This window comes from Camelina sativa, chromosome 16, assembly GCF_000633955.1.
Source record: "Camelina sativa cultivar DH55 chromosome 16, Cs, whole genome shotgun sequence".
NCBI classification, from domain to species: domain Eukaryota; kingdom Viridiplantae; phylum Streptophyta; class Magnoliopsida; order Brassicales; family Brassicaceae; genus Camelina; species Camelina sativa.
Window position 1 is genome coordinate 24,977,785 of NC_025700.1, and position 24,504 is coordinate 25,002,288.

At 35.7% G+C, this 24,504-nt stretch overlaps 3 protein-coding genes and 1 pseudogene across 5 annotated transcripts in view; 2 read left to right on the forward strand and 2 right to left on the reverse strand.

The window, feature by feature from the left end:
- LOC104752324 (amyrin synthase LUP2) lies at positions 318-4,789 on the forward strand. 2 transcript variants are annotated; one of them, XM_010474433.2, is made up of 17 exons: positions 318-594; positions 1,239-1,424; positions 1,606-1,695; positions 1,790-1,987; positions 2,070-2,154; positions 2,264-2,430; positions 2,510-2,701; positions 2,788-2,901; positions 2,978-3,053; positions 3,154-3,311; positions 3,397-3,495; positions 3,573-3,629; positions 3,732-3,922; positions 4,002-4,179; positions 4,270-4,350; positions 4,435-4,518; positions 4,610-4,789. In XM_010474433.2, exons 1-17 carry the CDS (start codon positions 391-393, stop codon positions 4,730-4,732), a joined length of 2,283 nt encoding a protein of 760 aa, XP_010472735.1. In that variant the 5' UTR covers positions 318-390; the 3' UTR covers positions 4,733-4,789. The 2 variants fall into 2 exon arrangements, with proteins under 2 accessions (XP_010472735.1, XP_010472733.1); XM_010474431.2 differs by having other exon boundaries at positions 319-594; positions 2,978-3,097; positions 3,189-3,311.
- On the forward strand, positions 10,118-14,863 carry LOC104752323 (annotated as a pseudogene).
- Positions 15,136-19,209, reverse strand: LOC104754022 (protein STRUBBELIG-RECEPTOR FAMILY 5-like). The gene is made up of 15 exons (XM_019238065.1): positions 19,079-19,209; positions 18,832-18,964; positions 18,659-18,730; positions 18,497-18,562; positions 18,354-18,425; positions 17,568-17,639; positions 17,403-17,474; positions 17,251-17,316; positions 17,093-17,158; positions 16,661-16,971; positions 16,333-16,592; positions 15,976-16,247; positions 15,761-15,881; positions 15,548-15,684; positions 15,136-15,424 (listed from the first exon to the last, which is right to left on the reverse strand). Exons 1-15 carry the CDS (start codon positions 19,161-19,163, stop codon positions 15,136-15,138), a joined length of 2,094 nt encoding a protein of 697 aa, XP_019093610.1. The 5' UTR covers positions 19,164-19,209.
- Positions 23,570-24,504, reverse strand: part of LOC104752326 (shikimate O-hydroxycinnamoyltransferase-like) — a 2,688-nt gene continuing 1,753 nt past the window's right edge. Inside the window, exon 3 of one of the 2 annotated variants that reach the window (XM_010474435.1) lies at positions 23,570-24,401. In XM_010474435.1, coding sequence (XP_010472737.1) covers positions 23,779-24,401 — 623 coding nt within the window. In that variant the 3' untranslated portion in view covers positions 23,570-23,778. The remainder of the gene's footprint in view (positions 24,402-24,504) is intronic. The other variant, XM_010474434.1, reaches the window with a different exon arrangement.

Genomic DNA, 24,504 nt, shown 5'->3' on the forward strand with positions numbered 1-24,504 from the left:
ATAATCACTACGCCGAACAAAGTTTAAAGTCATAGACCAAAAATCAAAACTACAGTGTCATCTTTGTCTCTGTATAAAAGATCTGCTAATATCCGTAAACTGATTCTAGCACAACAACAAAAAAAAGTTTCGATGACCGTGATTTGTTGTAAAAACAACGACGATTCATTTATTTGAGTGGTCACTCGTTTTAGTTTTTTTTTTGCCATCACTTGAGTGGTCTCTAGACTCCCTCGCGAAATCACAAAATAAGTGATTGAAAGGTAGAGACACGTATAGTGCGCTAGTTGCAATAACTAGGCAAGTGTCCGCCATATTATTATTACACGACGAGTTTGCTGAGTTTTTTTTTTTTTTTTGCGAGTATATTGAGATCTGCTATTTTTCGTTATGTGGAGACTGAAGATAGGAGAGGGAAATGGAGAAGATCCTTACTTGTTCAGCAGCAACAACTTCGTCGGACGTCAAACATGGGAGTTTGATCCCAAAGCGGGCACGCCGGAGGAGCGAGCAGCGGTAGAAGAAGCTCGTCGGAAATTTGTAGACAACCGTTCTCGTGTTAAAGGTTGCAGTGACCTCTTGTGGCGAATGCAAGTGAGTTTTATTTATTTATTCACCAGTGAGGTTTATTTGTTTTATCATTACAAAATGCCCTAAAATCTAATTAGATGATTGTGATATTGGCTATATTCATAATTTTATACACATGCTAGTTGGACTAGAACCACATAAAATCTTTTGGACTAAAAGTAGAATTGTCATCAAAACAATCTGATTTATATCGTAAAGGAAAACTGAGCTAGTGTTATTTAACAGTGTCGTTTAGGAAACATTAAAATGATTCGTGTTGACAATTTCAGTATGATGCTCTATGCATGAAAGAAAAAATTAAGCTATAAGAACAATTGAACAAAACACGAAAACTTTGTTTTCTTATAGAAAATATATATAACTGTTCATTCTTTTTGTTCTAAAAATTAATAGAATCTTCGATCTTAGGCAAATCATTCGGAACAGAAATAATCAGATCTCTCTTTATAAAAGAAACACAGAAACAATTCATCATAATTAATTATTATGGCTCTAGGAAAACCAAATTAATTCAAATTGACCGAAAAGAGTTAATGGGCTTTAAAAGTTAATGGGCTATGTGCCATTACTCATACCATGCTTTTTTAGTTTCCTTTTTCTTTCCAACGCTGATTTTGACTGGTACTGTACTTTGTTGTACCGCACAGTTTTTGAAAGAGGCGAAATTCGAGCAAGTAATACCGCCGGTGAAGATTGACGACGGCGAAGGCATAACTCATCAGAATGCGACGGATGCGTTACGGAGAGGAGTCTCTTTCTTCTCGGCTTTGCAGGCTTCCGATGGTCACTGGCCTGGAGAAATCACCGGACCTCTCTTCTTCCTCCCTCCTTTGGTATGTTTCTTATTCTTCTTCGTTTTTCCTTTCAATTCTTACTCTATTTTTATCGGCGAATACTCAGTTTGCGAATACTCAATTAGGGTTAGAATTCGAGTTTTAGGGCTTCTATTACGTGAGAAATTAAAGGGATAACGACGAAGGAGGAATCAATGAAACTGAGTAACTTTTGTTGCAGGTATTTTGTCTGTATATCACAGGACACCTCGAGAAGGTATTCGATGCAGAACATCGCAAAGAGATGCTTCGACATATCTATTGTCACCAGGTACTCTCAATTAATGCCTCTGTTTTTTTTCTTTTTCTTTCTGTAAAGAAGAGCCTTTTAACAAGGGAGATCAGAGTAACTGTGTAATTTTCAGAACGAAGATGGTGGTTGGGGATTACACATTGAGAGCAAGAGCATGATGTTCTGCACCGCGTTGAATTACATTTGCTTGCGTCTCCTCGGAGAAGGTCCCGACGGAGGACGAGATAACGCTTGCAAACGGGCCAGGGACTGGATTCTTGACCGTGGCGGTGTGACTTACATTCCATCCTGGGGAAAAATTTGGCTATCGGTAAGCTTTTGTGACCATATCCTCCTAGTTTCAACTAATAGATTACCTGCTACAATCAGCTTTTGATTTTTTTTGTTTGCAGATACTCGGAATCTATGATTGGTCTGGAACCAATCCTATGCCTCCGGAGATCTGGTTGCTGCCTTCTTTCCTTCCAATACACTTAGGTTTGTTTTCCGTTTCCTTTTTCTTTGTTTGTTGAGCTCTTACGAATTGGCTCATATTGAAATAATTATTTCCTATCTGTTGATTTTTTTTGGTTTTTGATTTATATAGGCAAAGTTTTGTGCTATTGCCGGATGGTTTACATGCCCATGTCATATCTCTATGGCAAGAGGTTTGTTGGTCCAATAACACCTCTTATTCTGCAACTGCGTGAAGAACTCCATTTGCAACCTTACAAATCTATCAACTGGAATAAATCAAGGCGTCTATACGCAAAGGTATGGTCTGCTATTTTTTTTATCTTGATCAATATATTTATTTCACAATAACATAAACATTACATCGTTCTTCTCGCAGGAAGACATGTATTTCCCACATCCTTTGGTTCAAGATTTGGTATGGGACGCTCTTTACGTCTTTGTGGAGCCATTCCTTACCCGTTGGCCGTTAAACAAGCTTGTCAGAGAAAAAGCTCTCCGGCGGGCAATGAAACACATACATTACGAAGACGAGAACAGTCATTATATCACCATCGGATGTGTTGAGAAGGTAAAACGTTGAGTGACCCTTTATCAAAACTATGCATATTCTTTCTAACTATCGTATGCTTCAATGCTAAAACTTTTGTTTTTTAGGTATTGTGCATGCTTGCTTGCTGGATTGAAAACCCGAATGGGGACTACTTCAAGAAGCATCTTGCTAGAATTCCAGATTACATGTGGGTCGCCGAAGATGGGATGAAAATGCAGGTACCAAAGGATTGAAAATCAGATATTAGGTGTAGTCTAGCAATGAGAATTTCTTATGAACTCTAATTTTATGCAGAGCTTTGGAAGTCAACTATGGGATACAGGGTTTGCGGTTCAAGCTATACTTGCTAGTGATCTCTCTGATGAAACCGGTGATGTACTCAAGAAAGGACATGATTACATTAAGAAATCTCAAGTTTGATATCTTTTTCTTATTGTAGTAGTGTTTTCTCGAATTGCTCTAAAGAACAGGTGGATGTGTTTTCTTAAATCAAAGAACATTGCAGATTAGAGAAAACCCTTCTGGTGACTATGAGAGCATGTACCGCCACATTTCCAAAGGAGCATGGACTTTATCTGATCGAGATCATGGATGGCAAGTTTCAGACTGTACAGCTGAAGCTTTCAAGGTAATCTAACCAGTTACTGATGCAAAACAAGTTAGTTGTAGTTTCCTCGAGAGTAATGCCTCAAAGTACTTATTCTGTGTTGTAGTGTTGTCTGCTGCTATCCATGATGCCAGCTGAGGTTGTTGGCCAGAAAATGGATCCGGAACAACTATACGATTCTGTTAATCTCTTGCTGTCTTTTCAGGTTAGGGTGAATATCTAATGCCCCAAAAAAGTATTGGCTCTTAATAAATTTACAACCCATTACTTCATCTAATGTAGAGTGATAAGGGAGGTATGACTGCATGGGAGCCTGTCCGTGCATATGAATGGATTGAAGTAAGTGCTGAAAGAGATAAGGATGCTCGCATATTTTTTGCAAGTTTGGAAGTTCGTAGGAAAAGATTATCTGATGTTGAACCTTTGTAAATGGTGTTTCAGTTACTCAATCCCACAGAATTTCTGGCTAATCTTGTGGTTGAGCGTGAGTATGTGGAATGTACCTCATCTGTTATGAAAGCTCTGGTTCTGTTTAAGCAACTCTATCCGGATCACAAGACAAAAGAGATCAGCAGGTCCATAGAGAAAGCAGTGCAATTCCTAGAAAACGAACAAAGGCCAGATGGTTCATGGTACAGTGTACTACTTTAAAAACAGCTCAGACATATGGTTAAGAAGAAGCCTAACAAAATAATGTGTTTTCGAGTATAGGTACGGATTTTGGGGTGTTTGTTTCATTTACGCGACATGGTTTGGTCTTGGCGGCCTAGCAGCCGCTGGTAAAACGTATCAAAATAGCCAGGCTATTCGTAAAGGTGTTGAATTTTTGCTCACAACACAGAAAGATGATGGAGGTTGGGGCGAAAGCTATCTGTCATGCCCTGAACAGGTATTTACGGGGATCAAGACCTTAATTAGTACATAAATTTCACTAAAATTCTCGAATTAACTGCTGATCTTTCTAACATGATGTATGCAGAGATACATACCTTCAGAAGGGAAAAGTTCGAACCTGGTGCAAACCGCTTGGGCAATAATGGGGTTGATCAACGCTGGACAGGTTCAAATATTTAATTTTGCATCCACTTCTTTATCGATAAATTCAATGAAATTTCTTTGTTTTAATCTATAAAAAAAAAAACAGGCTGAGAGAGATCCAATACCACTTCACCGTGCTGCGAAACTTATCATCAATTCGCAAATGGAAAATGGAGATTTCCCACAACAGGTTTGACATCATCCTCTTTGCTAGAAATTTAGATTATATATGTTATCATAGTACATATTTGATTGAAAGAATGTTATTATCGCATTTGCAGGAAATAGTAGGAGTGTTCATGAAAAATTGCTTGACACACTATGCTACTTACAGAAACACATTCCCATTGTGGGCACTTGCTGAGTACCGAAAGGCTGTGTTCGTTACTCATCAGCATCTATAGAGTTTGTTTCAGTTAGTTTATATATGAACAAAAGAAGAAATAAATAATGTATAATGAGATCACTGCCTGCTCTAACCACGAAACGATCATCAAAATATTTCCATCGAGCTTCTTCGACGGCAGCTCTCCTCTGTGCCGGCGTCCGAATCAAACTCCCATGTCTTCCGATCGAGGAAGTTGCTGATGAACAAGTAGATCTCTTTAGAGATCTTAACTAAATTATTAATCTAAAAATTTGGCGTATTGTATGCATAAATAATATATGTGGGAAAAAGAAGAGAATTAGGAGAAAATTGAATATGATTCACGAGCACGTCCACTCATACATAATTCGTTTTGAAGTTTTATTTATTGCTTAAATCAAAGTATAATTAACTTTGGGTAATTCCCTTTAGACGACGAGGGTAAACTTGAAAACTTTTGGGAATTGAAGGTTAAATCGTAATATACTTGTAATGTCTTATTTAGAGCTGAGTTTTTGGATATTTTCTGTCATTTAAAGTTTCGATTATTTTCTTCTGTATAGTGTACATGATATAGGCAAATTGTTATCATTAATCTTTAGCAAATTGTATATATAGGCATGCAGAAAAAGAAAGTTTGTATATTTTTGTATATTTCATATTTTCGTTTTTACGATTTCTAAAGTTTACTGCCTCTCGTGTCATTTTTGCCTAAGCCTTAGCTCAGCCGCAGCGGATTAATGTTTTAATGTGAAGCCTTGATGACTTTACTTGAAGTGCATGTTTTTGCTCTAAGCACTTGGTAGTATTAGTATGGCTTTTTGTGGTTAAGATGTTGCCAGGCTCTGAGCTACCGACTCCTAGAGGGACTCGCTAGAGTGAGTGAGCATTGCCTAACACATTAAGCTCGGCAATTCCGCAGCTCTTTGCTAAGCTCAGATTACGGGTGAAAGGACTACCATCTCGCTTTATGGGTGACTCGTGATCTTTATTGTTCTGTTTTCGTGTTGTTTCTTTTTCTAGCTCACTTTAGGGATTCTTCTTATCTTGTCCCAAATCATCTTTTTTAATGAGAATGATGATTTGGTTCAAGAATGTTGTATGTTTTCATGTTGTTTATCATTTTTTGGTATGGGATCATGATTTGATTCGGGCTTCACACACCCCTCGTTCGCCTTCGACTCTCAATCCCTAGTCAAGGCTCTCAATTTGAATGCTCCAATCGAAGGATCTTCACGGGATTCAACATGATATTAATTTTATCTCTATTTAGAAATTTCCTTTCTTGTACCTTTAGTTTTATTCTCTGGAACTTGAATCGTCAAGCCGAGGAGCTTGCAAAAAAAGCTCTCTCTCTTGTATGATTACATCTTAACTAATAGTATGTTTGTTCAAAAAGAAAAAGGGATCATGATTTGGTTACCCTTAATTGTGTATTCTACATTTTCTGTGAAATAAATATTTACATTCTTAGCAAATATATATATATATATATATATATATATATATATATATATATATATACTTTATTGTTCTAAAACATAAACATAACGTGTTCGGATAAATACACTGGTCACTAAATATGCATACACAATGTATACAAGATCGATTCGATCATATATTTCATATAATCCCTCATGTATAATAACAACTTTACGCCATATTAGTTGTATTTTATTAAAACTTGTAGAATCGAAACCTAAATTAATTTTCCAACCTAGAATGCAAGTTGGCAACAAAACTCTTTGTACAAAATGATATATCAAAAATTTAAAACATTCGCAGTCGCAGCTTTATTAATTTTAGATTTGCAAAAAGTTGATCTGTTGGAAATAATTCACTGTAAATATGTGAATTCAATCGGTTTGGATTGAGATCAGCTTCCATATCAAGTCCACGCCAGATATTTCCCCTTTATCAGACATTTCTCTTGTTTTTGTTTAATTATAGTACAATGAGCATACGCTCTAAAATAGCACTAAAATATGTTTTATAAACAAAATAGCACACATTCCACAAATTTTCAAAAATATCACTATTTAACACAACTAAAATATTTTAAATTAATTTTTTGAAATTTCTTTTTTTTTAGGTTTGGTTCTTTAATTGTACATTTAGAATATTGTTTCGAGAGGATATGTTTTAATATTTTGAATTTTGGGTTTAATTTTTAAAAAATAATTTTAAAATATAGTGCTATTTTTTAGTATTTTAGAAGATATTGGGCAAGATTTGGAAATAAAACAATGTTTAGTGCTATTTACTGAATCTCCCTATAAAGTTTGCTTCTTGGTTAACGAACGAGATTACTTTTCTTACTCAAAAAGAGCCGTGCCAACGTTAAGCGTAAACCCTAGCTAGATAGGGTCAAGAGAAGTCAATACATAGATGTATTATGGGGTTCGAAATCATGAGTTACTCAAGGTCATTTGATTTGGACTCCTCCTTTTAGCCGTTGGTGGCTGCTGTAAAATCATTGCCTATTTGCCTCTGCCTTGGCAATGGACTATGGCTGACGTTCAAATTCGACTTATCACGAGCCATTTCGTCCAAGAAGCGAATAAGTTGCTCGTGGGCGAGAATCATCTCCTCCTCGTCTTTACAAATGATCTGAGCATGTGATATGGCTGGCCACGGCTTTGAATGCATGGAAGCCCTCCGCTTTGAATAAGGATGTTTTCTCCGCTGGCCGTTGCAGCAGCCTAGCTAGAATCCTCCTCGCCTCCGACGACTTCACATCTCCATCGCTAGCGTTCAAAGTCCAAGTCATCGCCTCCTCGTCATGAGTCACTCATGAACGCCATCGACGGCTAGAGGTGCGTAATTCGATTTCGACAGGATATTGGAATTTTCAGAAAAAAAACACTAGCTAGCTAAACCCGAACTATATTTTCCAATCATTGATTTGGGATGATCTTTTTAAGAAGATTACAACTTCCCCTAATTAGCTGGATTGATGATTTTCTTAATTATATTAAAATCATCGCTTATTGAATCTACCGTTTCTTAAAATCATCCTAAATCAAAGATTATTCGATTGAACATTTGCCGAAATCACTCATTTATTGGAAATCTGATATTTTGGAATCTACAAGTATATTAAAGGAAAACGTTAAAAAAAAATCAATATGGATTGACTCATCTTCCAAACTTTGTTTTAAATCATATACTATAGAAAAAAATGTGAGCCCCAATAAACAATTAAATGACTTCGATTCAATGGTCTTGAATGTCACGTTTTGCTGACCATGAGAAATTGAGAACAAAAATAAACAAAAAGAATATACAGTATATGTAACGTTTCAGTTTCAGTGGTAGCTAGTTTGCATGCATGGTGTTGTTTTGTAAGTCGATCAACCTTAACTTATAATAAGTAGGAGATAGCTGGTTGGTGATTTGTCAAGCAACTTAATCTCACCATGTGATTTTTTTTTTTTTTTTAATTCATAGAACAGAAGAGAAGCATTTTCACTTGACACTTATCAGCCAAAGCCCATAAAGACGTTTCCCAAGTGTTTGTATAATTTGTGTGTCCAGCCTTGCGCCAGCACGTACCTTCTCTAGATACCATAGGCGATCGATATACAGTTAAATCATCTCGTTCAACATATTGAACGATAAGATAAATTGATATGTTACTGAACCCCCATACCTATATTACTTTTGTAAACTTCCATACCTGTATTATTTTGACCTCACCCACCTCTTTTACGAAAGGCGATTTATACGCGACGTGACTCATGATGAGTATCAATGAAGAATAATCTATTTTACAAAATTTATCTAGAGAGAAGTGTACAAGCTAGAAACCTGGGTCTTAGAAACAATGAATGCATTTAAAGTCCTACGATAAGTATGGTTGTAAACGCTTTGGGTTTCAAATGTTCGGTTGTGAATATGAGCGTTGGATATACTTATAAAGTATATTTTGTATCTTTATCACCAACACTTATATAGTAATCAATTATGAAGTTTAAATTTAGGATCATGCATGATGTGTCAAAAAAATATAGACATACTGTATTAAGCTCATTGAGTTTATATTATTCGTTTTGGTAAAACCGTAACATAATTTTAGAACAACACGATATGAAATATATTGCATTTTTATGTACTAAAATTTTATAACATTTGTATATTTTTCTAGCTAGCAGGGATTGTACATGACCAAATTGCAGAGGTTTTTCTTAACACTTAATGACAAAAAAACAAAAACGCCGTATAAAAAGTTGGAACCAGTACGGTGGCACTTATTGCGATTGACAAAGTGAGTAATATATGTTTCACTATTGTTACGTTGGAACCAATACAGTCTGTTTTTGTCAAATTGCTATTATCTCATAACGATCATGTGCGCCCTCCATCTATATACGGACATCTGTCCACACTGCATCTAAGACGACGGTACGTGTGGCGTTTATGGTTAGGTCGGTCATGATTAATTGTTGATTATATTGATACATATAACTCCGATAGTCCAATTTCTATGTACTTGTATCCGTTTTTTTTTTTTAATAAGTTGGAACTAAGTTCCATTTTGGTCATTTGTGTAGTAACAGTTGGAACTAAATTACATAAAATACGGTTTAAATACTTAGACAAAAAATCAAAATACATGTGTCCTTTTGTTCTTGGGTATAAATAACTGTTAATGTTGCTAACTGGTTCTAAAGAATAAAAAGAGTTTGAGTAATCGTGATTTGATGTAAAAAAAACGATAATTTCATTTATTTGAGTGGTCTTTAGTCTCTACACTCCGATATTTATATGTGTGGTGTGTGGTCTCTAGGACTCCCTCGCGAAATCAAAACATAAGTGATTGAAAAGTGTATATATATTATCATTAATGAAATGCATGATGAACGTCTAAACAGGTGTGGTCCATCCACCAGATCATTAATTACTTGAGTCTGATTTTGGGAGTACTATTTGAGTTCTGATATATATTTTGCTATGGGAACTGATCACTAAAATATATGGTCATATGGAACCTACGAGCTAGGTTTTAGATAATAAAACCTTTTTGAATTATCGAAGTCTTGTGATGAGTTCACTTATGTTTAATTAATTACTCCAAAAACCAAATAATACGATGTTACCGCAATAACACGTTGAGAAAAAAAAAAAGAGAAGAAGTACTATAAACTTGTAATTAACTGTAATCTACTTTGAGTTGAAGAGTGTAAATTTGAGGCTTTATCTTTAATTCTGTTGTAAACTATACATATATTTAAGATGTATCATGTACACCTTTTACAATTTAGAAGAAAAAATACATTTGTCTAACCCAAAAAAAAAATAAACGTTAGAGATAATAATTTAGTTAATAAAATAAGCGCCCAAATTATTATTATTATCCAGTTCCTCCTCGTCCTGGACCTCTATATAAACATACGTACATGAAACTCTCCAAAGCATAAACAATCGCAAAGGCAATTAAACATCGACGTCGCCAAGTACTCTCTTATCTCTATTATTCTCTCTCTCTATAACATGTTCATTACATAGGGCATCTTTAGTTTTAATATATAAAGACATATATAAGCATGTAAAACATATAGTGTGTATATATATATATATCAGTATTTATATTGTATGCATGTCTAGGTACTGGATTATATATCATCGTTTGCATGAAATTCTAAACTCACTAACTATATATTTGGTATATGGATCATATACGTATATAGAGGATCATTCATTATGTGGAGGCTGAAGATAGGAGAGGGAAATGGAGAAGATCCTTACTTGTTCAGCAGCAACAACTTCGTCGGACGTCAAACATGGGAGTTTGATCCCAAAACCGGCACGCGGGAGGAACGAGCCGCCGTAGGAGAAGCTCGTCAGAAATTTGTAGACAACCGTTCTCGTGTTAAAGGTTGCAGTGACCTCTTATGGCGAATGCAAGTGAGTTTTTTAATTTATTCACCAATGAGATTTATTTTTTTATTATCATGACAAAATTCCCTAAAATCTAATCAGCTAGATGTTTGTGATATTGGCTATATAAATTATTATTATTATATATAATTCATAATTTATACACACATGTAGGTTAAACTACAACCACATTAAGAAAAATATGGATTTTGGCTAAAAGTAGAATTGTTATCAAAACCAATCAGACTTATCGTAAACTGTAGTATGTTAGTGCCGTTTAGGAAACATTAAATTGAAGGGTAATTTCAGCATGATGCGCTATGAATTCATATAGAAAAATATATGTATAACATTTTGTTTTAAAAGAATCTTCGATTTTAGGCAAATCATTCAAAACAGAAGGACAAAAAAAACAATCAGATAATTCATACCTAATTATAATGGCTCTCGGAAAATCAATAAAATCGACCGAGAAAGAGAACAACCAATCTTAAAAGTTGACCAAAAAAAACGGAAAATTGAACAACCCCAGTGACGAGACGAAATCATAAAATGAAGTTATTTATACTTTTGGGCCCCTAAAAGTTAAGTTAATGGGCCATGTGCAATTACTCATACCTTGTTTGTTTCTTTCCTTTTTTTTCAACGAAAAGTTTCTATTTTTGATGTGAGTTGATTTTGACTACTGTACAGTTTCTGAGAGAGGCAAAGTTCGAGCAAGTGATCCCGCCAGTGAAGATCGACGACGGCGAAGCCATAACCCATGGAAACGCGACGGATGCGTTACGGAGAGGAGTTTCTTTCTTCTCGGCTTTGCAGGCCTCCGATGGTCACTGGCCTGGAGAAATCACCGGACCTCTCTTCTTCCTTCCTCCTTTGGTATGTTTCTTCTTCTTCTTCTTCGTTTTTTCTTTCAATTATTACTCTATGTCTATCGGAGGATGCTCAATTAGGGTTAGATTCAGAGATTTAGGGTTTCTAATTGATAGAGAAATTAATGGAGGGAGGAGGAATCAATGAAAACTTTTTGGCTGCAGGTATTTTGTTTGTATATCACAGGACACCTTGAGGAGATATTCGATGCTGAGCATCGCAAGGAGATGCTTCGACATATCTATTGTCACCAGGTACTCTCAATTGATGCCTCTGTTTTTCTTTTTTTTTTTTTTTTTTNAGAAGAGCCTTTTGACAAGGGTGATCAGAGTAACTGTGTAATTTGCAGAACGAAGATGGTGGATGGGGATTACACATTGAGAGCAAGAGCATGATGTTGTGCACCGCTTTGAATTACATTTGCTTGCGTCTCCTCGGAGAAGGTCCCAATGGAGGACGAGATAACGCTTGCAAACGGGCCAGGGACTGGATTCTTGACCGTGGTGGTGTGACTTATATTCCATCCTGGGGAAAAATTTGGCTCTCGGTAAGCTTTTGGGACCATATCCTCCTAATATCAACTGATAGAAAGGTTACAATCAGCTTTTGATTTGTTTTGTTTGCAGATACTCGGAATCTATGATTGGTCTGGAACCAATCCTATGCCTCCGGAGATCTGGTTGCTGCCTTCTTTCCTTCCAATACACTTAGGTTTGTTTTCCGTTTCCTCTTTTTTCTTTTGATATTTTACTATTTGGCTCGTTTTGCAATAGTTATTTCCATCTGTTGATTTTGAGGTTTTTGATGTGTAGGCAAAGTTTTGTGCTACTGCCGGATGGTTTACATGCCCATGTCGTATCTATATGGGAAGAGGTTTGTTGGTCCAATAACACCTCTTATTATGCAACTGCGTAAAGAACTCCACTTGCAACCTTACGAATCAATCAACTGGAATAAAACACGGCGTCTTTACGCAAAGGTATGGTTGGCAATTTTTTTAATCTTGATCAATGTCACGATTACATAAACATTACATCGTTTTTCCCGCAGGAAGACATGTATTTCCCACATCCTTTGGTTCAAGATTTGGTATGGGACGCTCTTTACCTCTTTTGGAGGCATTCCTTACCCGTTTGCCATTAAACAAGCTTGTCAGAGAAAAAGCTCTTCGGCGGGCAATGAAACACATACATTACGAAGACGAGAACAGTCATTATATCACCATCGGATGTGTTGAGAAGGTAAAACGTTGAGTGACCCTTTATCAAAACTATGCATATTCTTTCTAACAATCATATATGCTTGAATTCTAACTTTTGTTTTTTAGGTATTGTGCATGCTTGCTTGCTGGATTGAAAACCCCAATGGGGACTACTTCAAGAAGCATCTTGCTCGAATTCCAGATTACATGTGGGTCGCCGAAGATGGAATGAAAATGCAGGTACCAAAGAATTAAAAACCAGATATTAGGTGTAGTCTAACAATGTAAACTTCTTAAGAATTCTATATATGCAGAGCTTTGGAAGTCAACTATGGGATACAGGGTTCGCGGTTCAAGCTATACTTGCTAGTGATCTCTCTGATGAAACCGGTGGTGTACTCAAGAAAGGACATGACTACATTAAAAAATCTCAGGTTTGATATCTTCTATTATAGTAGTGTACCGTGAATTGCTCTAAAGAACAGGTGGATATGTTTTCTTAAATCAAAGAACATTGCAGGTTAGAGAAAACCCGTCTGGTGACTATGAGAGCATGTACCGCCACATTTCCCAAAGGAGCATGGACTTTATCTGATCGAGATCATGGATGGCAAGTTTCAGATTGTACAGCTGAAGCTTTCAAGGTAATCCAGCCAGTCACTGATGCAAAACAAGTTAGCCGTAGGTTCCTCGAGAGTTATGCCTCAAAAGTACTTCTTCTGTGTTGTAGTGTTGTCTGCTGCTCTCCATGATGCCAGCTGAGGTTGTTGGCCAGAAAATGGATCCCGAACAACTATTCGATTCTGTTAATCTCATGCTGTCTTTTCAGGTAAGGTTGAATCTTTAAGAACAATGTCCCAAAAAAGGTAGTAGAATTTACAACCCATGAATTCATCTGATGTAGAGTGATAATGGAGGTATGACTGCATGGGAGCCTGCCCGTGCATATGAGTGGATCGAAGTAAGAAGTGAAAGACATAAGGATGCTCGCATATTTTTTGCTAAATTAGAAGTTAGTCGGAAAAGATTCTCTGATGTTAAACCTTTGTAAATGGTGTTTCAGTTGCTCAATCCCACAGAATTTCTGGCCAATCTAGTGGCTGAGCGTGAGTATGTGGAATGTACCTCCTCTGTTATGCAAGCTCTGGTTCTGTTCAAGCAACTCTATCCGGATCACAAGACGAAAGAGATCAGCAGGTCCATCGAGAAAGCAGTGCAATTCCTAGAAAACGAACAGAGGCCAGATGGTTCATGGTATATTACTTTTAACACAACTCATACATATGGTTCAGAAGAAGCCTAACAAAATACAAAATGTGTGCTCGAGTCATGATAGGTATGGAAAGTGGGGCGTTTGTTTCATTTACGCCACATGGTTTGCTCTTGGCGGCCTAGCAGCCGCTGGTAAAACGTATCAAAACAGCCAGGCTATTCGTAAAGGTGTTGAATTTTTGCTCACAACACAGAAAGATGATGGAGGTTGGGGCGAAAGCTATCTGTCATGCCCTGAACAGGTATTTACGGGGATAAAGACCTTAATTAGTACGTAAATTTCATCAAAATTATCGAATTAAGTGCTGATCTTTCTAACATGATGTATGTGTAGAGATACATACCTTCAGAAGGGAAATGTTCCAACCTGGTACAAACAGCGTGGGCAATAATGGGATTGATCAGCGCTGGACAGGTTCAAATATTTCATTTTGCATACACTTCTTTTCGAGAAATACAACGAAATTTCTTTGGTTTAATCTATTAAAGAAAACAGGCTGAGAGAGATCCAATACCTCTTCACCGTGCTGCAAAACTTATCATCAATTCGCAAATGGAAAATGGAGACTTCCCACAACAGGTTAGATCTTTGCTAAAAACTTAGAACATATTATGTTTCATAGCTTCCATTATCTTCTTGGTACATAATTTTGATCTAGAAAACTGTTATAATCGCATTTGCAGGAAATAGTAGGAGTGTTCATGAAAAATTGTATGATACACTATGCTACCTACAGAAACACATTCCCATTGTGGGCTCTTGCTGAGTACCGAAAAGCTGCGTTCGTTACTACTCATCAACTTCTATAGTTTTTATGAACACAAGAAAATACAGTATTGTATTATAATAAGATAAGATTCATGTTATGTGTGGATGCATACTAAACTACGTCAAACACTTAAAAGTTGTGTTTATCGTGAATAATTATTTTACTTATTTCATACCTGAAAAAACCATTTTATTATTTATTTATGTTATGTAATCTTCTTACTTTAAAAAAAAAGTTAAAAGAAAAGAATTGATTATCATTGTACTTATTCAAATGAAAGTTTATCTAGCAAAGTAAAATGAACACAGGCTAATAAGTATATCATTTTACTTATTTTATTATCAATCTTTAAACAAATAATCATTTCGTTCCTCTTCTCTTGTTTTCGTTTCGAGAAAATTAGTAATTATCTCATCTTATAACGTCACTACTTTTCCTTTAACTCTAGTAATCATAATCGTCGTGGGCTCGATAAGACGATGAAAGATCATCTTTAAGCTTCATACTTGACCGTTGAACCATCCGTACAAGCGCCTCCACAACTTCCGACATGGGTGGTCGGAACTCTGGTTCCACCTGTACACATAATGCGATGATGTCGGCGAACCTTGACAATGACGTTGGTGGGTAAAGCCCGTGCAAAGCTGGATCCGCTATATTCGACAATGCGTCTATGTCGTGAAGCTGTGGTGTCGCCCACCGCACCAACGATCTTTCTGGCCTTGGTTTCTCTCTGTTTATAGCACAACCCAACCCATCAAAAAATAACAATTCTTTTAGATATGAAATATCAAACTCATAATCTAAAAATTGAGATTTGATTTAACATGAATGATATTATAGAAATAGAACTGACCCGTCAAATGGAACTCGACCGGTGAGAAGTTCTAACATGACGACACCAAAGCTGTAAACGTCACTCTTTGGTGTATAAGCAGAAGGGTTCTTGGCCTCTGGTGCATTGTATCCTTCTCCTAGGTTTTGACTCGTTCTCTGCCACACCATATAATGACCATTAAACTCAGTCCCAACTTTCTACAAAAAAAGAAGGGAAAAGCATAATGCTCACAAGATAGAATTTTGAGAGGCCGTAATCCGAGAGACGAGGGTTGAGATCTGCGTCTAGCAAAATGTTAGAAGACTTGATGTTCTTATGCATCACTGACGGTGAACATGCCTCGTGTAGGTACCTACACACAAAAACGACAATGTATAATTAATGATCACAAATAAAAGAGCGTTTGCGTTTAAGTTTTTTTTTTTGTTTGGATTTCAGGAACATACTCGACGGCTCGAGCGGTCCCCAAGGCGATTCTGACTCTTGTATTCCAAGTCAACGGTTTACTGAAAGAATCTGACAAATGAAGGAACTCATGGAGTGAGCCGTTTCTGAAGTATTCGTAGACTAACATGTTGTGACTTTGCTCTGAGCAATAACCTACGAGCTCTGCTATGTTCTGATGCCGAATCTTTGAGACGCTCATTACAATCGGCGTTATATCTTCTGATTTACTCGAATCGAACAATGTCGAATCGATCTTCTTAACAGCCAAAGTCTGCATAAAATAGAAAATTTGATCACATATCATGTTGATTGAGTTGTGATTGTTACTTGTATAACACATTAAGTAAGGGGATTACCCGTCCATCCGAATACTTGGCTCTGTAAACACGTCCGATTGAGCCTTCACCGAGTAGATTTCCAGGTGAGAAATTGGCTGTTGCGCTTTGTAAATCAGAGAGCTCGAATTCCGTAGCGGAACGAGCCGAAGTGGTTCGTTTTGCGTTGAGCTTGTTGGCGAACTCGGTATCGTTGAAAGACATCACACGCGACGAAACTGAATGCTTTAGTCCCTTTGATCCTATCCCGTGGATATTATCGTCATCATCCGAATCTCCACCTTCAATATAAGCTCCTCTCGATCAGTTACTTGCAAAGCCAAATAGGTCAAAAAAACATCTCGTATACCTTTGTAATCGTTGCCAAAATCGACACGTAGCTCTTGTGCAGATCCATGAGAGGAAAGAGACCTAAACTTTGGGGTGTGTTGACTCCTGTCTTCGTCGATGAAATGAGGAGAGATAGATGACTTTTTCTTGGAGACAAGCGCGATTAAAACGGCGATCAACACAAGAACTCCTAAGCTTGCTCCAGCGATCATCATTCCGGTCACAGCGGTTATACCTCCGCCGTCATTAGAACCTGAAGATTTTCGACCGTATTTAACACCCGGTGGTGGTGGTGGAGCAGTTTCAGTTGACCAGTCGTTGCCTCCAGTCCTTTATCAAACGCAAAAAAACAGAGAGAAATCAGTGGAACTCTTTTTATATATCCTCTGTTTTTTTTTTTCTTTTTATGTTGAATCTGTTTCTTGTGTAGAAAGCAACCTGTTTCACTTACAGTAAACTGTCTATATCCTTAAGCTCATTAGGTATCCATCCTTCGAACCGGTTGTCTTCGACGTTCCTGTAATCACACAAGAATAAACGAATGTTTTTTTGAGTATCGAGTATGGGAATTGTGTCAAAACCTAATTAGAGGGTTGTTTTTATGCTTACAAATCATCAACGGCAAGGTTCCTGAGAACGTTTATGTCGCCTGTGAAACGATTTTCCTGCAAGTGTCTTGCACAATAACAAGACAAGATCCAATTTTAGCTTCCGAGAAAGAAAAAAAAAACTTAAATAATGATTTGTTTCTTATTCCATACAGTTTTTTGAGGCTTGTGAGATTAGCAAAACTCTGAGGTAATTTCCCAGAGAGTTGATTTAACGATAAGTCCCTGCATAAGTAAATTTGGTTGTGTAAGGTCTCAAATTAAATAATTTCTTAAAACATTTTCTGTTAAAAATATAACTAAAGGAATTGTACCTACAGAGTTTCGAGTTTTGACAGTTTCTGAAACATATGTGGTAGATCTCCATTGAGCTTGTTTTGTCCAAGGTTACTGCAATCAAATATAAATTAACAAGTGATCATAAACCCTAACTAACACCAACGATATACTTGATGAAGTTTATTTGCTTTCACTCACATGCTTTGGATACTTTTCATTTGAGATAAGGAGTAGGGCACGTTTCCATCGAGTTCGTTTTCAGAAAAGTCTCTGTATCAGTTAGAAGATTACGATTTGTTTCTTGGGTAATAAGTGATCAAAAAACAAATGTATGAACTTACAGATTAGCAAGGTTGGGTGGGAGTTGATAAGGTATGTTCCCTTTTAGATTGTTTTTGCTGAGATCACTGTACTATCACCAGATTTTAAAACCAAGACTGTTATTTCCTGATTTCTAGTTTTTTTAACTGATTTAAAAGAGACTATTAAATGAGAATCCTCACAAAGTTGTGAGAGATTTGAGGTTGCTTAGTAGATAACCGAGAGATCCACTTAGCTCCAAGCCTGATAACTGTCTGTCGGAGAGAGAAAAAAATGAAAGAAATAAGATAACTTGTGATACAAGTAAGGATCTGAGAGTAGGGTTTTAAAATATATTAGGGTTGTTATTATATACAATTCGGTGACGGAAGAGNTATATCTGGTAGATCTCCATTGAGCTTGTTTTGTCCAAGGTTACTGCAATCAAATATAAATTAACAAGTGATAATAAACCATAACTAACACCAACGATATACTTGATGAAGTTTATTTGCTTTCACTCACATGCTTTGGATACTTTTCATTTGAGATAAGGAGTAGGGCACGTTTCCATCGAGTTCGTTTTCAGAAAAGTCTCTGTATCAGTTAGAAGATTACGATTTGTTTCTTGGGTAATAAGTGATCAAAAAACAAATGTATGAACTTACAGATTAGCAAGGTTGGGTGGGAGTTGATAAGGTATGTTCCCTTTTAGATTGTTTTTGCTGAGATCACTGTACTATCACCAGATTTTAAAACCAAAACTGTTATTTTCTGATTTCTAGTTTTTTTAACTGATTTAAAAGAGACTATTAAATGAGAATCCTCACAAAGTTGTGAGAGATTTGAGGTTGCTTAGTAGATAACCGAGAGATCCACTTAGCTCCAAGCCTGATAACTGTCTGTCGGAGAGAGAAAAAAAAGAAAGAAATAAGATAACTTGTGATACAAGTAAGGATCTGAGAGTAGGGTTTTAAAATATATTAGGGTTGTTATTATATACAATTCGGTGACGGAAGAGCCTTTGCATTTGACGCCTTCCCAAGAACCGTCGCAGGGATCACCTCCGCTAGATTTCCAGCCTTTGAGTTTCGACGGTGAATTTAAGCTCGTAAACATCACGTTCAAAGCGGAGACTGCCAAAACATATTTGATTAATTCTTGATCGGTCTAATCTAGTAGTAATCACATATTAAAACATGTTTTTGTCTAATAAAAAAATTGAGATTTAAGCCTCAATTGTATTTTACCTTCTTGGTTATCGGTTTTTGCTTGAACTAAAGTGACGACAATAGCTAGAGAGACGATCAAGAGGTGTACGAACTTCTGCATCATCTAGATTTGCAAGAAAGATATAAATAAGGATTCGGGGTTAGGGTTATGCTTCCTGGTTTGATTCACGGACAAGACAACGAGGGTTTGAGTGTGCCATTGTAATTAGATTTAGGGGTGGAGACATTTTTGAGGTTTGGTTCAGGGACAAGATATGATCATTCACGACCATTAACTTTCGCAGAACAATTGTTTACTAATTTTGATTTATTTTAGATCTTTGAGGGAGAACGATAGATGCGCAATGACGGTGAAAAAATGTGTGTGTGTGTGTTTAAATTTTTAACCAACCAATTATTAAAAAATAAATTTGTAATTTGTCAAACAATACTTGGGCTGATCTGAGCGTTAGGCTAATGTGTAGTCTCTCTCATATAGCCCAGACAAACCCACTTGTACGCTTAATGTGAGCCTCCTAAAAAAAAAAATTTAAAGCTCAAAGCCAAGACATAGGTATACCATCAAATTAATACACATCTTCAAATCGAAGTTTAGGATTATTATTAACCCAAATACAATTTCTGTAAAATTCATTGCAGTAGAATTACAATATGAGGTGTTGGTCATAAAATAACAATTTTGTAAGGGGGAATATCTTTGATCAAAAATTTCAATATGTACTAGTTTGAGAACCCCACACTTATGTAGAAATATTGTTGACTGAAATATACATACCGAAAATTTTCTTCATTTTACTTTGGATCAAATTACTTAAATGTCTTAGTTTCTGATTCTTTTCTCAGCTAACTTTGCGTTTTTGACAAAAAGTTTATGGGTTTGCATTTGGCGGGAAAATTGTCGGTTTGTATTTTTTGCGGAAAATTTACGGGTTTACGTTTTTGACAAAATTTTACGGATTTGCATTCTGGCGGAAAAATTTACGGGTTTCGGTTTTTTGGCGGAAAATTTATGGATTTTTTGCAAGAAATTTGCAGATTTGCGTTTTGGCAGGAAAATTGCGATTTTGTATTTTTAACGGGAAAATTTACGGGTTTTTGTTTTTGACAAAAAAATTACGGATTTGCATTTTGGTGGGAAAATTGCAGTTTTGCATTTTTTACGGTAAATTTACAGGTTTGCGTTTTTAGCGGAAAAATTACGGATTTACATTTTGGCGGGAAAATTGCGGATTTGCGTTTTGGCGAGAAAATTGCGGATTTACGTTTTTGGCGGAAGAATTCTAAGTTCAAATTTTTTGCGGGAAAATTGTGGGTTTGGGATTTTGGGGAAAATTATAAGATGATGATGATGACATCATGTTGTTGACTATGATATATATGTTGATATGATGATGGTGATGTTAATATGATTATGAAGGTATGATGATGATGATAGTGATGATAGTATGACAATGTTGATGATGATGATAGTTATATGATGGTAGTATGATGATGATGATAGTATGATGATGTTGACTATGATATATATGTTGACATGATGATGATGATATTGGTATTATGATGATGATGATAATAATATAATATGATGATGTTGATGATATTACGTTGATAATGAAGAAATTGATGGGTTAGCGATTAACTCATAAACCTATTATAATCAAACTCATTTGATTCGTGAACTCATTTAATTCTTGAACTCATTTAATCATCAACTTATTTAACTCATCAACTCATTATAGTCAAAATTTTCAACTCATTAAAATTCATGTGTTGAGTTGAATTAAGTTGGGTCATTAATCTTGACTTTTTTTTACATCCGTAAGAAGATATAAAAAATTACACAATAACCTGATTTTACTTGAAACGCTCCAAACCAGTGCTTTTATACCCGATTTTGTTATACGCTACTCGTATGTTTTTGCAACATTTAGAGAGTTACACTTGGTCAAACCTTATTCAATTTATCTTGTACAATAGGATTGCATGTGTAATTGAAAACAGTTTCAGAGAAGGAAAATTTAATATTTCATTGGTACGTAGAACCAAACCATAATATATATATATATATATATATATCTATTTATTAAGTTAAATCTGCTAAGTCCTAAGAATTACTGATTTACTATAAATTTAAAATAAAATAATTTCTTATTCTTTTAGGAATAAGTAAATAATTAACTACGTAATTTCTGATATTAAACGTTGGAAATTATGTTATTGGTTGACAAAAATAAAAAGACATTTAGTTGTTAAGAATACTTTGACTCGGAAGTCAGAATATTCAAATATCACATATATTTCAAATCTTCCCCAACGACATTACAAAATGACAAGTAGCCTTACCCTTACACCCCCATTGAAGTTTTCGACTGTCGAGTAGTATATATTATCCATATTTGCATGTCTGTGTTTAAAACTTAAAAATACTTGCAAAAAGACAAGTATCAATTATTTTAGTTATGATATGCTCATTTCATGAACGTTTGGAAAAAGAAAAAAGAAAAGGAAGTTTGTAGTGATTTTAAAGTGACTAGCGACAAAAGCAGTGAACACATCACCGTGTTAAGTTTTAACCATTAGTACAGATCGAAGCAATATAGATTAATTTTATATCAGTAGAGGTGGGTCTAGGTTTAGTAGTTAAATCTGCTTAATTTTCTATTTGTAATACAACAACTAGGAAGATGAACAACCAATTAATAAAAAAATAAACTATAAATAGCTATCAGTGTTATCAATCAATTACAGTCAGAGTAGTCTTGACTAAACTCTAAATGGTACAACCACACAAGAACCAAGCTCTAGTTAGCTAGTAATATATATATAGTCAATACTATATATCAACTTACATAACAAACAACTTTTTCTAAGTATCAAATTATTTATAATATATATATCAAAATATTTGCGTATGTGATTTCTCTCGTAAAAATTAGACTTCAACTGATTATATCGCTACATATATAAATATTCAACAATAACAACATGTTTTTATATATTTTTTTGTAACTGGAATTGTTTTATGATGATGATCATAGGTAAACTGCAAGTAGCAAATAGAAGAATCTACTAAAAACATTTGACGGATAAATGACGAGTGCTTTAAAAATAATTTTGTGAAAGAAAGTTTTAATGGTCAATTTAAATGGAACATTAATTTAAAATACAAGGAGGTTGGTTTTATCTGCGTTGGCGGCTAGACGTATTTTGGTAGTGCACGCGATCATTCCAATGACACGAAATGCGTGTTGTCGAGATAGTGCACGCAATGACGCCAAATGCGTGTAGTCGAGGTACGTATATGTGTGTGAATTATAATACTATATGTGTGTGAATGTGATTTTCACATATTGAACGAGAGGAATTAAGTACAAAAGCTATATACGGTATATATATATATAAACATAAACTAATAATTGTGAAGAACATTTGTAGCTAGCATAGTAATGTGTTACTATTTGTTTATGTCGCCATCCATATCCAGTGCTGGCTTAAGGGGAGGGCAAAGGGGCGTGTGCCCAGGGGTCCATAATTTTTCAGTAAAAACTCGATTGAAGTACGTATGTTGTTGGCAAAAGAAAATGGAGTCGGGTAATGTACAAGTATTATATTGAGCAACGTTAATAAAGTAATCGAACAACACATCAGAGAGGTATGATTTGATTAATATTTCTATAGATATATAGTACATTGACTAATATTTCGATAGATATATAGTACATTATAGTATTATACGGTTGAACTATCCAAATGAACCATTTGATCATTTAGGCCTTCTTCGTTTGATCATTTAGCATTTTCATCCAAATGAACCATTTAAATGATACATTTGAATGTCAAATGATCCAACAAACAAAGCCAAAAATTGATTAATATGGGTGATGCATCTTAATGGAAATGTGTTTGTTTGGTTTATTTACATTTTCATCTAAATGGATTTGATTAGATAATGACTAAAATGCTCATATTTTGATCTGATAACTTTTTTAATCTTAACCATATTAATTTTATTTATTGATCTAAATATATATATATATATATATATATATATCAATATAATTATTTTTGACATTTAGAAATTTTCATTCTCATAAAATATAATTTTTATAAGATTGAAAACATGTTATGACAATTTAGAAAAAATCAGCATCAATATAACAAACAAAAACTCCAAAAATCCCAATATCAATACCAAAAATAATTCCAACAGATTTTTACAATATAAAAGCTCACAAACCAAAATCTCCAAAAGATAACGCAATATTAAAACATGAAAAGCTTCATGATGACAAAGATAAATTTGAAAGAAACCTCCAATCTAATGTCATGCTAGAGGTCATTATAAAGCAGCTACAAGATTATTCCAGTACACCAAAAAGAAGTCTTCTCTACGTCACATTAGACACTCTCTAAACTACCATCAGCTCTCACCTAACCTCAAATTTTCCCATGAAGAAAACAGGACCACACAACACACACTATAGAGCTTTATGTATTCAAGATCTCACATAGAGAACCAAATCTAGTGGTTTGTTTTTCTGAGAGGTAGAGAGAGATCCATACAATTATGTTTTCAAATACAAAGACCCAAGGCAAAACATAATATCACATAAAATGAGGAAAGAAAAAAAAAACATATCCAACCGGAGAACTTGACCACACGAGTTGTATACCCATAATTGATAACGCATGAACTACGAAATTAGGGGTTTTATTTTTTAAATCTTGAGATAATCATTGTCAATAGGTTTAAACACATGAGAAGCCTCTTCCTCAATGAACTTCAACTGTCCTTTCGTAAGGTGCAAGTAAACCATCCAATCTCCGTAGCTTGGCATCGGCATAACGTATCCGGCGCTGCCACCCCATGGGAAATGGTAAGATCCAAAAACTGGCGAGCCCCACCCGAAATCCACTTGGGTCACAGGAAAACTCCTCCCGGAAGAAACCACAAAGGCGGGTCCATCGTCAGATCCGACGCTGTAGATTCTTGAAACCGAAGGTGTTGGGCGACGAGTCTCAACCCAATCGATCAAATTCAAAAAATGTTCTTTGGTCGCTGATCTCTCCAAGAATCTGTGAACCTCTTCGGCCACCCAAGACAGTGGCTTGTTAGTCAAGTCATCGATTCTCTGTCCACCAAATGGGATTGAGAGAACGTTTCCGAAGTAAGTATTGTTTTCTTGCTCCATAAGTCTCCTCCTTCCGTCCACGACGATCCCAAGTTTTGAGGTCTTGCACGGGACTGGATGATCTTTCGCTGTTTTCTCTGCCACGATTTTCCACAGAAACGCACTAAATGATTCAAGTTTTGTCCTTTTACCGTTGTTCGAGCTGCTGGCTAGAGTTTGGAGCTCGTCTAATGCATCCGCTTTTATGTAATAGATACGGCTCGTAAGGAGATTTTCTGGATTGGTAGTTTCTTGTGGAGGGGGCAAGGAGGT